This window comes from Salvelinus alpinus, chromosome 28 (assembly GCF_045679555.1).
Source record: "Salvelinus alpinus chromosome 28, SLU_Salpinus.1, whole genome shotgun sequence".
Classification (NCBI taxonomy): domain Eukaryota; kingdom Metazoa; phylum Chordata; class Actinopteri; order Salmoniformes; family Salmonidae; genus Salvelinus; species Salvelinus alpinus.
The window spans coordinates 19,550,563-19,561,939 of NC_092113.1; the positions used below are offsets into that span (position 1 = coordinate 19,550,563).

The 11,377-nt window shown below is 41.3% G+C and overlaps 1 protein-coding gene across 4 annotated transcripts in view; it reads right to left on the reverse strand.

Annotated features, from left to right (window-relative positions):
- Window positions 1-3,173, reverse strand: part of LOC139557347 (msx2-interacting protein-like) — a 41,274-nt gene extending 38,101 nt beyond the window's left edge. For all 4 annotated transcript variants that reach the window (XM_071372038.1, XM_071372036.1, XM_071372037.1 and 1 more), the window contains exon 1: window positions 2,740-3,173. In XM_071372038.1, coding sequence (XP_071228139.1) covers window positions 2,740-2,822 — 83 coding nt within the window. In that variant the 5' untranslated portion in view covers window positions 2,823-3,173. The remainder of the gene's footprint in view (window positions 1-2,739) is intronic.
- Window positions 3,174-11,377: the final 8,204 nt, after the last annotated feature.

Here is an 11,377-nt window from a genome sequence, read left to right on the forward strand (position 1 = left end):
ATGGAAACAAGTCAAATGGGTAAAGGAGCCTACTGTTCACCATAAAGTAGACCTATGTGTTGTATAATTTTGAAATGGAAGGGAAAACCTAGTCAGCTGCACAACTGAAAGATTTTTACCACCTTGGGGATTTGAACCAGCAACCTTTTGGTTACTGGCACAGCTCTCTCTCTCTCTCTGTCTGTGTGTGGGGGGGATGACACTCCACAAAGGGATGTCCTTACAAAACATTTATTAGGCCACTGGTGTCATTTCCCAACCTCACCATGCAACATTATTTGTTATTTTTCACAATGCATTGTTGGTTAAGCACATAGCACTATTCATACATTTTTCAATAGAGGATGTATTCTAGTTATGAGAAAAGTTCCTCCTTCTAGCTATTCAAAGATGGAACTCTGATGAGGTCTGCACAATGCAGCATAACTACACGTGACATTTTCTGGTTTCCTCTTGCTTGTGGGTGCAATGTGTTTTATGCAATATGGCATTCCAATAAGGCTTGCTTAAGAGAAATACAGGAAAAAAGTGATACAGGAAAAAAGTGATGTTTTCCTATATTTGAAAAAGTGATTTCAATCGTTACCTTGAATGTAGCCTATAATTAAAATGGTTTACTGCCTGAAAATCTATTTTTATTGTAGCCTATGGCGTTTATCAACCAACTGGAGAAAGAAAATTGTGATTGGAGTTATTTGCCAACGTCTTGGAGAGCTTAGCTCCATGCAACACTTTTTTTTCTATTCAATGAAAACTAGAGCATAAATCTGTTTCTGCTTATTTTCCGAAAGACACCCTGAGAATGCCCATAAGTGTAGTCTCTCTGTCATGCCAGTTCCCACATTGAATACCCTCCGACGCCATTTTAGAAAACCGTTCACACTGCTTCCTCATTCTGCCGTCCCCCATCTTCAAGGACTCCAATCACAAATGTAGCTGTCATGCACCTGCATACGCTGGCTGTTTCTTGTTACAAAAGCTGTAACTAAAGGCTGCTTGAAGAGCAGTGAGTAAGTAGGCTACCCCGAAATGTGTTTTCCACGCGCACTCATTCCCCTCAACAAAATGCTTCATCCTCAAAAGTCAAAACAATATGTTTGTGATCAATTGTCCAAAACGTTTGCCTTATTATACGTGTTATAGCCTAAGCATATTCAATTATTATGACGTAACCAATGCATTAAAATCATAAGCATGACACAAATGCCCCGCAAGATTTGAAAAACAGTTAGGCTATCATAATCCATGCATCTGACAAGTATGCCTAAATAAACGTCCGTTTTGGCCATTTCGGACTGTATTTTGTAGGATACTCTCAAAGTCATAATGGTCTGATGAATATTGTCTACATGCACTGCATAGCAAACACTGCGCTTGAAATCGTAGCAGAAATACATACGCCATTTAGCCTACAACACAGGATAGACAGCCATAATAATACATGAATGCAGCACTTCAGCTAACGTAAAGAAATAATATGGATGTCACATCTTTTAATTAGGCTACTCCTCGTGCCTAGATCGAAAGATAGGCGGGCTGTTTTTTCCTTGGCAGCCAGTATGGAGCTAGAGAGCACACACGGCGTCGAAACAAGAACTAAATGTATTCAGATGTAGGGAAATGTTTAATGCACAAAAACGATAGCCTTTGCCGTCAAATCTGATTTGACATACTGATAACAATGTGAAGTAATAGTAATGGAACAATGTGGCAAAAATCTTACCCTTTACATTTCAGTAGTGAAAAATAATTATTTTCAACAATAGCCTATCGTTTTTATATAAAGTTTAAAAAAATGTTATTTAAAAAATTGCTATGTCAACATGTAGTCTACTATAGATAATATGATCCGTGCCATATATAGCCGTGTTTCTTATATGTTGGCAGTTTCATTAAGGCTTATAATCATCATATGGTCGTTTGTTTACACAACTTATGAATGCAAACAATGTAAAGGAAGGAAATCTTAGTGACATTGTAGGCTATCACTGTAATCTATACCAAATGTTATGTTAATCAACTGAATAACAACTAATAGCAACATTCAATGAACATCTCAGTTTATTTTGATAGTCAACTGGTATAGCCAATGACATTTAATGACATTAGGCTAATTGACGCCATATCAGTTACATTATGATGCTGCTGGCAAGAGTCAGCTCTGCATCACTTCACACAAGCCACCTCAATATTTGCTACAATGTTGCAGTGAGTCTTGGCGGAACTGCAAACTACCTCAATTGTTTTTGCTTAGTTAGAATTCCATTGCACGAGACACTCTCCGCAACTGGCAAGTTTTAGGCTAACCATAAAACTGTAAACACAATTCAAGTCACTGTCTTAACACACCACAACCGGTAGGCTGTTACAGTGGCAAGAGTATTCAGTGGTGCTAGCTATAGCTGTTTTGCTAAAGCAATTAGCTAGCTAGGCTATTTCCAAGTCCACGGTGTGGGAAAGATGGCTTACAAGACCGCGAAATGCAGGTGTGGGTCATAAGATTGCAATTTGTACGTTCATGTTAGTTAACTACAATATCTATCGACTTACTCTTCACCCGAGTTTTGTGAGCTTGTGTTGCTGGTTTGCTGGCAGTTGCCTAGCCAGGCTACCTACTGTCACTGCCTGGGCAATTCACTCCAGGATTGATCATCTTCTGATTTTAGGGGAATCAGGCAGACAGATGCTGACAGTTGTGAGCTACTCAATCAAATATTCGGAATAAGATCGTTTACTCACCGCTTGAAGTGCTCAATGATTTTCTCCTCTCGTACATTTTCGGGTAAATTTCCCACCCATAAATGTCTGGTTTCACGGACCATACTGTGCGCTCCTGTCCCCCGATCATACAGAAGAGTTTGTGATGTCCTTATCTTTTCCGATACAAAGTAAAATACGTTGCGAAATAGAGCGCAGCAAAGTATTGTGCGTAGATCATCAACTGTTTGTTCTGACCCAATGTAACCATTAGGTTCAATTATTGCACTCTGTTTGATTTCCTTTACTGTGCGCGATCTGGGTGTACGAGCATGCGGTCTATTACCATTCCCGTGACTAGGCGCGTCCCTGACACCATGCGACCTTTGGCTGTCGAAATAATGCTTGTAGCTACCTAAAAAGATGCAGCAACCTTGCTCGTAATGAGGCGCACACAGCGCACGCGTGGCACTGTGTGTGAACTCTTTTTTTCCGCTTTCAGATGAGATCGCCTTTCATCTTGCGCATGCGTGGGTATCGAATGCGTGAGTTTGTGGTTTGGGTCATTGGTTTGGGTAGACGAAGGGTATGAAATGAATCTTTCACACACACAGGCAGCAACTGGAAAGCAGTCATACAACAGGCCATTGAAACATGTTTTACATTGTGACATTGAATAGTGTCTTATCCATTGGATAAGAAAACATATAAAACTGTAGGTTACTGCAGTTGCTATACAAAGACGCAAATGACAAAAACAACACATTTAGTAATAAAACCTTTATTAGACAGTTGTACTAAGCTTATATGGCATTTATAAGCTTATAGACATGTATTATTTTCAAGAATTTGACGTTGTGCTTAAATAGGTTGAATTTATTTTTATAAGTAGGCTTATGTATTGTCGGTTGTACATGTCTTTATTATTATTGCATTATGTAAAATAAAGAGTTAATTATGACGAAAGATGAATATTCAAATGTGTCATGGAATTGTTTCACCTTGCTGTAAATAGTTTTCTACAGATAAACCCCTTGGCTTGAAGGACATTATGGTTACTGGTAGAGTAGAATTCCACTACCTTGGTATGAGAGAGCTTGAAGTTAGGAATTCATAGATTTCTATTGCAAATTATAATAGTTGGGCCACCAATTTGGGAGACAGTGCCAGTGGCGATTTTAGCATGTCAATCTTGGTGGGGCAAACAAAACGTTCGTTTTTGTTAAGCGTGCCAGCAAAGTCACTACACAACACAACACTAAACAATACTTTAATTGCACTATAACCGTGACAAACGGTGCCCACAAACTGTTAGGGCCTACATAAAGCCTACATAAACAGCAGAGCTTTCTTTGCAGCACCATGGAGTGAATCTTATCACTGCTACTCCTGGCTATCAGCGGAGCCTTGTGATATAGCTGACATGCTTAAACAAATGTGGTTTCCACTGACAATTGAGATGTACAAACCATGGCATAAGGGGACAACGAGCGGATAAGAGGCAATCCGTAATATAGATTAAGACATTAATGAGGGCGCTAAGACGGACATAGTCAATATAACTATTTGTTCAGCACTTTTGAAATGTACAGCGACAGAATTCAGAACATGGACCGTTCTTACAGTATTCTCCCTGTACACCAAATCAGAACCGTAGCATAAATAAAGGGGGCAGACAATGAACGCTCTTACAATATTCGATGATGTCACGTGTGCTCCCTCTCCGGCCTCTAGGTCACCAGCCTACTCGTTATGGCGCACACCTGTCACCATCGTTACGCGCACCTGCGCGTCATCAGACTCAGCTGGACTCCATCACTTCCCTGATTACCTTCCCTATATATGTCACTCCCTTTGGTTCCTTCCCCAGGCATTATTGTTTTGGTTCCTGTGTTATGTCTGTGCGTTGTTCATGTTTCTTATTTTGTATTATGTTGTGTTCATTTATTAAAACACTCACTCCCTGAACTTGCTTCCCGACTCTCAGCGTACATCGTTACAGAATAACGCCTCACCTAAGGGAGGCATCAGGGAGTGTTTTTGTTTTTTGTGTCAGTGGTAATGACGTCGGGTCCAGGAGCCGCTACAGGCTCCCCTGCCTCCGCCAACTCATCAGGCTTCCCTGCCTCCGCTGGCTTGTCAGGCTTTCATGCCTCAGCCGGATCTCTAGGCTCCCCTGCCTCAGCCGGTCTGTCAGGTTCCCGCACCCCAGCTGGATTGACAGGCGTTATTGTTTCTGTTCCTGTGTTATGTCTGTGCGTTGTTCGTATTTCTTCATTTGTATTATGTTGTGTTTATTTATTAATACACTCACTCCCTGAACTTGCTTCCCTACTCTCAGCTCACATCGTTACAGATGATTACATTTCTCTAAAACAGGCTATAGGCTAGATGTGCACCACCAAGTCAGAACAGTAGGCTAAGTTATGAGGGGAAAGGGACCAAATTATTAGGATGAGGCACATGGGCTACTAACAGCTTACTACACAACATACACTTAGTATTACTTTATTAGCTACAGTATACATATATACCTGGCATATTACATAAATTATGCAGCAGCATACAATACATTTTTGGACTCACCTTGTTGTGCTGTGCCCACTTGAACAGGAAGGTGACGCAGGTACATTGTGGGTACATTTTGTCAATCAAGGTTTGTTATCAAAGTCTGGCATTCTCTGGATTTATGGTGCTTTTAAGATAACTGGAAACTCTGAAATAAACAAGGCCGAATTGTGACGTCAGTGATCTTCAAGTTGGAGCTCTAGAAAGAGGCTTGAGTTCCCAACTTGGAATTCCGAGTTGGAAACTTATTTTCCAAGTCAGAGCTTGTTTTTTTTCCAGAGATCCCAGTTGTCTTGAACTCACTGAAGTCTGAGATTCTCCAGTTGTTTTGAACGCGGCAAAAGTCATGCTGGATTGACAGCATGGTCAATGTATTCAAACTTTTCTGGCCCATGGTGTTGAATGTTTATCCTTTGAAGCTTGGAAAAGAGACCCTTAAACCCAGACTTGGACCACATACCCACTCCACTGAATAGCAGTCTAGTGATTGCTTTGCAACGCTTGCAGTTAACCACTGATTCCTTCCAAACGACTCATTGTTGAATTTGCGATTTCCAACTTGTTGTGTAATGTTGATGTCCAATGGCCGATGAGCATCAATACGTTTTATCTATAATTTCTCTTCATATGACAAGGATTGAAAAGGATTTGCCAGTAGATTGTCGAATTGATTCATGATGATGACTGCTTGTCTAGCTTGCTAGCTAAGATTTTGACATGATCAGTCTAATCAAAGCTACGGTAGATAAAACTTAATTTTATCTGTGGCCAATGACCTTGAGCCTTTTTGGATGGGCACTTCTAATGTAACTCTATGGCAGCACCCAAGGGGCTTAAATTTGAACTCTCCCCGTAGATTTTGCGGTGACATAGTCTCCCCATGAGTGACACAACACTGAGCCAATCACGGCGCAACTAGAGGACATTACCAACCCCTATGCGTCGTATTTTCCGCTGGCTGCCCCACCACCACAGAAAGCACTGAGCTAGGCAGAAACACCTGCATTTTGGAGCTGCCTTACTCAAGAAAGCAAAAAAGAGACCATGTTTGTATGCAGCTTATTAACTAAATATTTTTGTTTTTACATTGTTTGCAAACTGATATGTGACACCTGCCCTGAATGATGGGTCTCCCCGTTTTTTATCACTTCATCCCTGGAGGATAACTAACCTAGCAGTGCGTTACCTGTACAAAATACAGTACATGACCAAAAGTATGTGGACACCTACTCGTTGAACATCTCATTCCTAAATCATGGGTATTAATATGGAGTTGGTTCCCCCTTTGCTGCTATAACAGTATCCACTGTTCTGGGAAGGCTTTCCACTAGATGTTGGAACATTGCTGTGGGGACTTGATTCCCCGCAGCAATGTCACTGAGCTCTTCAGTAAGGCCATTCTACTGCCACTGTTTGTCTATGGAGATTGCTTGGCTGTGTGCTCATTTTTATACACGTCAGCAACGGGTGTGGCTGAAATAGCCAAATCCACTCATTTGAAGGGTGTCCACATACTTCTGTGTATACAGTGTATATCTTTCCCCTTTTGAATAAGTCAAATCAAAGTTTATTTGTGGCTTACCCAGATTTGCAGGGAAATGCAGCAAAATGCTTATGTTTGTAGCTCCAACACTAAGTTGCAATGCCATTTCAGCTTAGTGGCTATACCACAGACGTCAGTAACTCAACACTTTTGCTAGTTTCTGAGCTCTGTTTAATAATTAACATCATAATCAGGCACAAGTCCACAAAACAAAGTAAGGTGATAAGATATAATTGCCTATAGGTCAAAGTCCTTGTGTTGCAAGTTCAGTAGGCTAGCCGAGTTAATGTTATTAAATATCAAATTATTGATGGAACGGTAGGCTATAGTTTACAGTGAAAGTTTCATGAAATCTAATGGACAGCTTGAATAAAGATGGGTAGGCCATCTACGTGAAGAAAACAAATCCATTGTTTTAGGCTACGCATGCGCTACAATGCGGTCAAAAAAAACAAAAAAAAAGGAGCTGCATTTGAACAAGGACGCATGCGTATGGCTCTCCTACCAAGTGGCCAGAGATAGACATTTCTAGAAAGGCTACAGTTGAGTCAAGTCGTCAACGAGGAGGTACTGGCTCGTTATAATTTCCACGAACTCCATACATGAATGCTCTTGGAAATAATCGTGTGCTTCCAATAACAACGCAACGATTTTTTATTTCTGATGTAAAAAGGAACTGCTAAATAAAATCCAACAACCTCGTGGATTGTACAATTGTTTTACTGTCCAAGACAGGCATTTTGTGGTGGAACTACCAAGCCTATACCATGCCATATTCCTTTACACCTTCAGTCTTGGTCGACCCTGGATTATATTGATCATGCGGCACCGTTTTATTATCCACACTTCTTCAAATGATCATGGAATAAATAAACGGAATAAACAAGTCCAATGTTGGAGGCAGGCAAATAAATACCTTACTGTGAAATACAATCTGCGCATACTAATAGTGGCCAGAAAACTGCTCTCAAAAGATAGAAAAGGACTGATAAAAAAATCTGCTCTGTGGGTGCCATAAATGTGGGGTTAAAATGAGGTAGGCCTATCTGCATACAGCAAAAAACAGTGCCGAATAGGTTTTTCCTGGGAAGCGTAATTTACATTTTCATGTTTATATTCGATGTAATTATTTTCAATTAACACACCCATACTTTAGTCTATGTCGACACTCAGTTAAAAGAGAGGCAGAATTCAAACTATTTGACATTTTCAATACAGCGAGTTATGATTGGTTTGTTCGTCTTTTCTGAAAATAGCCTGCAAACACAGTTTGTATCACGCCATTTTGTGTGATTTACAAGTGCCAACATTGTTATGCTTCAGCCATTTTGTGTACATTTCTTTTCAAGATGAGTCTGACATGGTTCACATCAATATATCATATGACATGAGCCTGCCTGTGATGAAATACAATCTAACCAAAGAAAGTGGAAGAAATTTCACACCATCAACATCCTGTTGTCAGGAGATTATTATCACATCTTTGGTGTCAATTAATACCGTTAGAGCAGCTGATACTGTTACATCATATGATGTGTGTGTAACCTTTATTTAACTAGGCAAGTCAGTTAAGAACAAATTCTTATTTACAATGACGGCCTACCGTAGCCTGTAATAAAATGTGTAACCAATGTTTTACACTATAGCAGCATTTGATACATTACTTCAGGGCTGCTAAGGTCCAAAAGGTGTAATTCTAAATATATTTTGGCTCAATTTAATGGCAGTGACATTTGAGAACAAAGAGACTGTTTGTGGCCAAGGAATTGTGTGAAAGAGTAGCACTATTGAGTGTACTTTTCTTATGGCAAGAGCATCATCCCTATCTCCCAAGAGCTCTGCATGGATTGAAAACAACATTATTGCAAGGTACCTTATTAAAAAGGTTTTGTTGATGTGTCATAATATATTTTTTATTATATTATTATTTTTGGTATAAAAGTAAACACTGTTGTCAATAATCAACAGTGGTGGAAAAAGTGCCCAACTGTCATACTTGAGTAAAAGTAAAGATAACTTAATAGAAAATGACTCAAGTAAAAGTAAAAGTCACACAGTAAAATTCTACTTGAGTAAAGTCTAAAACTATTTGGTTTAAAATATACGTAAGTATCAAAAGTATAAATCATTCAAATTCCTTATATTAAGCAAACCAGATGGCACCATATTGTTATTTTTTTAAATTATCTTGTTTAAAAAAAAATTACGTAAAGTCAGCGGCACACTCCAACACTCAGACATCATTTACAGACAAAGCATTTGTGTTTACTGAGTCTGCCAGATCAGAGGCAGTAGGGATGACCAGGGATGTTCGGTTGATAAGTGCGGGAATTTGACTATTTTCCTGTCCTGCTAAGCATTCAAAATGTAACAAGTACTTTTGGGTGTCCAAATCAAAGTTTATTTGTCACGTGCGCTGAATACAACAGGTAGACCTTACAGTGAAATGCTTACTTACAGGCTCTAAACAATAGTGCAAAAAAGGTATTAGGTGAACAATAGGTAAGTAAAGAAATAAAACAACAGTAAAAAGACAGGCAATATACAGTAGCGAGGCTATAAAAGTAGCGAGGCTACATACAGACACCGGTTAGTCAGGCTGATTGAGGTAGTATGTACATGTAGCTATGGTTAAAGTGACTATGCATATATGATGAACAGATAGTAGCAGTAGCGTAAAAGAGGGGTTGGCGGGTGGCGGGACAATGCAGATAGCCCGGTTAGCCAATGTGCAGGAGCATTGGTTGGTCGGCCCAATTGAGGTAGTATGTACATGAATGTATAGTTAAAGTGACTATTCATATATGATAAACAGAGAGTAGCAGCAGCGTAAAAAGAGGGTTTGGGGGGGGCATACAATGCAAATAGTCCGGGTAGCCATTTGATTACCTGTTCAGGAGTCTTATGGCTTGGGGGTAAAAACTGTTGAGAAGCCTTTTTGTCCTAGACTTGGCACTCCGGTACCGCTTGCCATGACTGGGGTGGCTGGGGTCTTTGACAATTTTTAGGGCCTTCCTCTGACACCGCCTGGTGTAGAGGTCCTGGATGGCAGGCAGCTTAGCCCCAGTGATGTACTGGGCCGTACGCACTACCCTCTGTAGTGCCTTGCGATCAGAGGCCGAGCAATTGCCGTACCAGGCAGTGATGCAACTAGTCAGGGTGCTCTCGATGTTGCAGCTGTAGAACCTTTTGAGGATCTCAGGACCCATGCCAAATCTGTTTAGTTTCCTGAGGGGGAATAGGCTTTGTCGTGCCCTCTTCACAACTGTCTTGGTGTGTTTGGACCATTCTAGTTTGTTGTTGATGTGGACACCAAGGAACTTGAAGCTCTCAACTACAGCCCCGTTGATGAGAATGGGGGCGTGCTCGGTCCTCCTTTTTCTGTAGTCCACAATCATCTCCTTAGTCTTGGTCACGTTGAGGGATAGGTTGTTATTCTGGCACCACACGGCCAGGTCTCTGACCTCCTCCCTATAGGCTGTCTCGTCGTTGTCGGTGATCAGGCCTACCACTGTTGTGACGTCTGCAAACTTAACGATGGTGTTGGAGTCGTGCCTGGCCATGCAGTCATGGGTGAACAGGGAGTACAGGAGGGGACTGAGCACGCACCCCTGGGGAGCTCCAGTGTTGAGAATCAGCGTGGCAGATGTGTTGCTACCTACCCTCACCACCTGGGGGTGGCCCGTCAGGAAGTCCAGGATCCAGTTGCAGTTGTGTTTAGTCCCAGTCCTAGTCCCAGTCCTTAGCTTAGTGATGAGCTTTGATGGTACTATGGTGTTGAACGCTGAGCTGCGGTCAATGAATAGCATTCTCACATAAGTGTTCCTTTTGTCCAGGTGGGAAAGGGCAGTGTGGAGTGCAATAGAGATTGCATCATCTGTGGATCTGTTTGGGCGGTATGCAAATTGGAGTGGGTCTAGGGTTTCTGGGATAATGGTGTTGATGTGAGCCATTACCAACCTTTCAAAGCACTTCATGGCTATGGACGTGATTGCTACGGGTCTGTAGTCATTTAGGCAGGTTACCTTTGTATTCTTGGGCACAGGGACTATGGTGGTCTGCTTGAAACATGTTGGTATTACAGACTCAATCAGGGACATGTTGAAAATGTCAGTGACGTCACCTGCCTGTTGGTCAGCACATGCCCAGAGCACACGTCCTGGTAATCCGTCTGGCCCCGCAGCCTTGTGTATGTTGACCTGTTTAAAGGTGTTACTCACGTCGGCTACAGAGAGCGTGATCACACAGTCGTCCGTAACAGCTGATGCTCTCATGCATGCCTCAGTGTTGCTTGCCTCGAAGCAAGCATAGAAGGGATTTAGCTCGTCTGGTAGACTCGTGTCACTGGGCAGCTCGCAGCTGTGCTACCCTTTGTAGTCTGTAATAGTTTGCAAGCCCTGCCACATAAGACGAGCGTCGGAGCCGGTGTAGTAGGATTCAATCCAGGAAAATGTATGGAGTGAAAAGTACAATATTTTCTTAAGGAATGTAGTGAAGTAAAAGTAGTCAAAAATATGAATAGTAAAGTAAAGTACAGATACCCACCACCCAAAAAAACACTACAAGTAG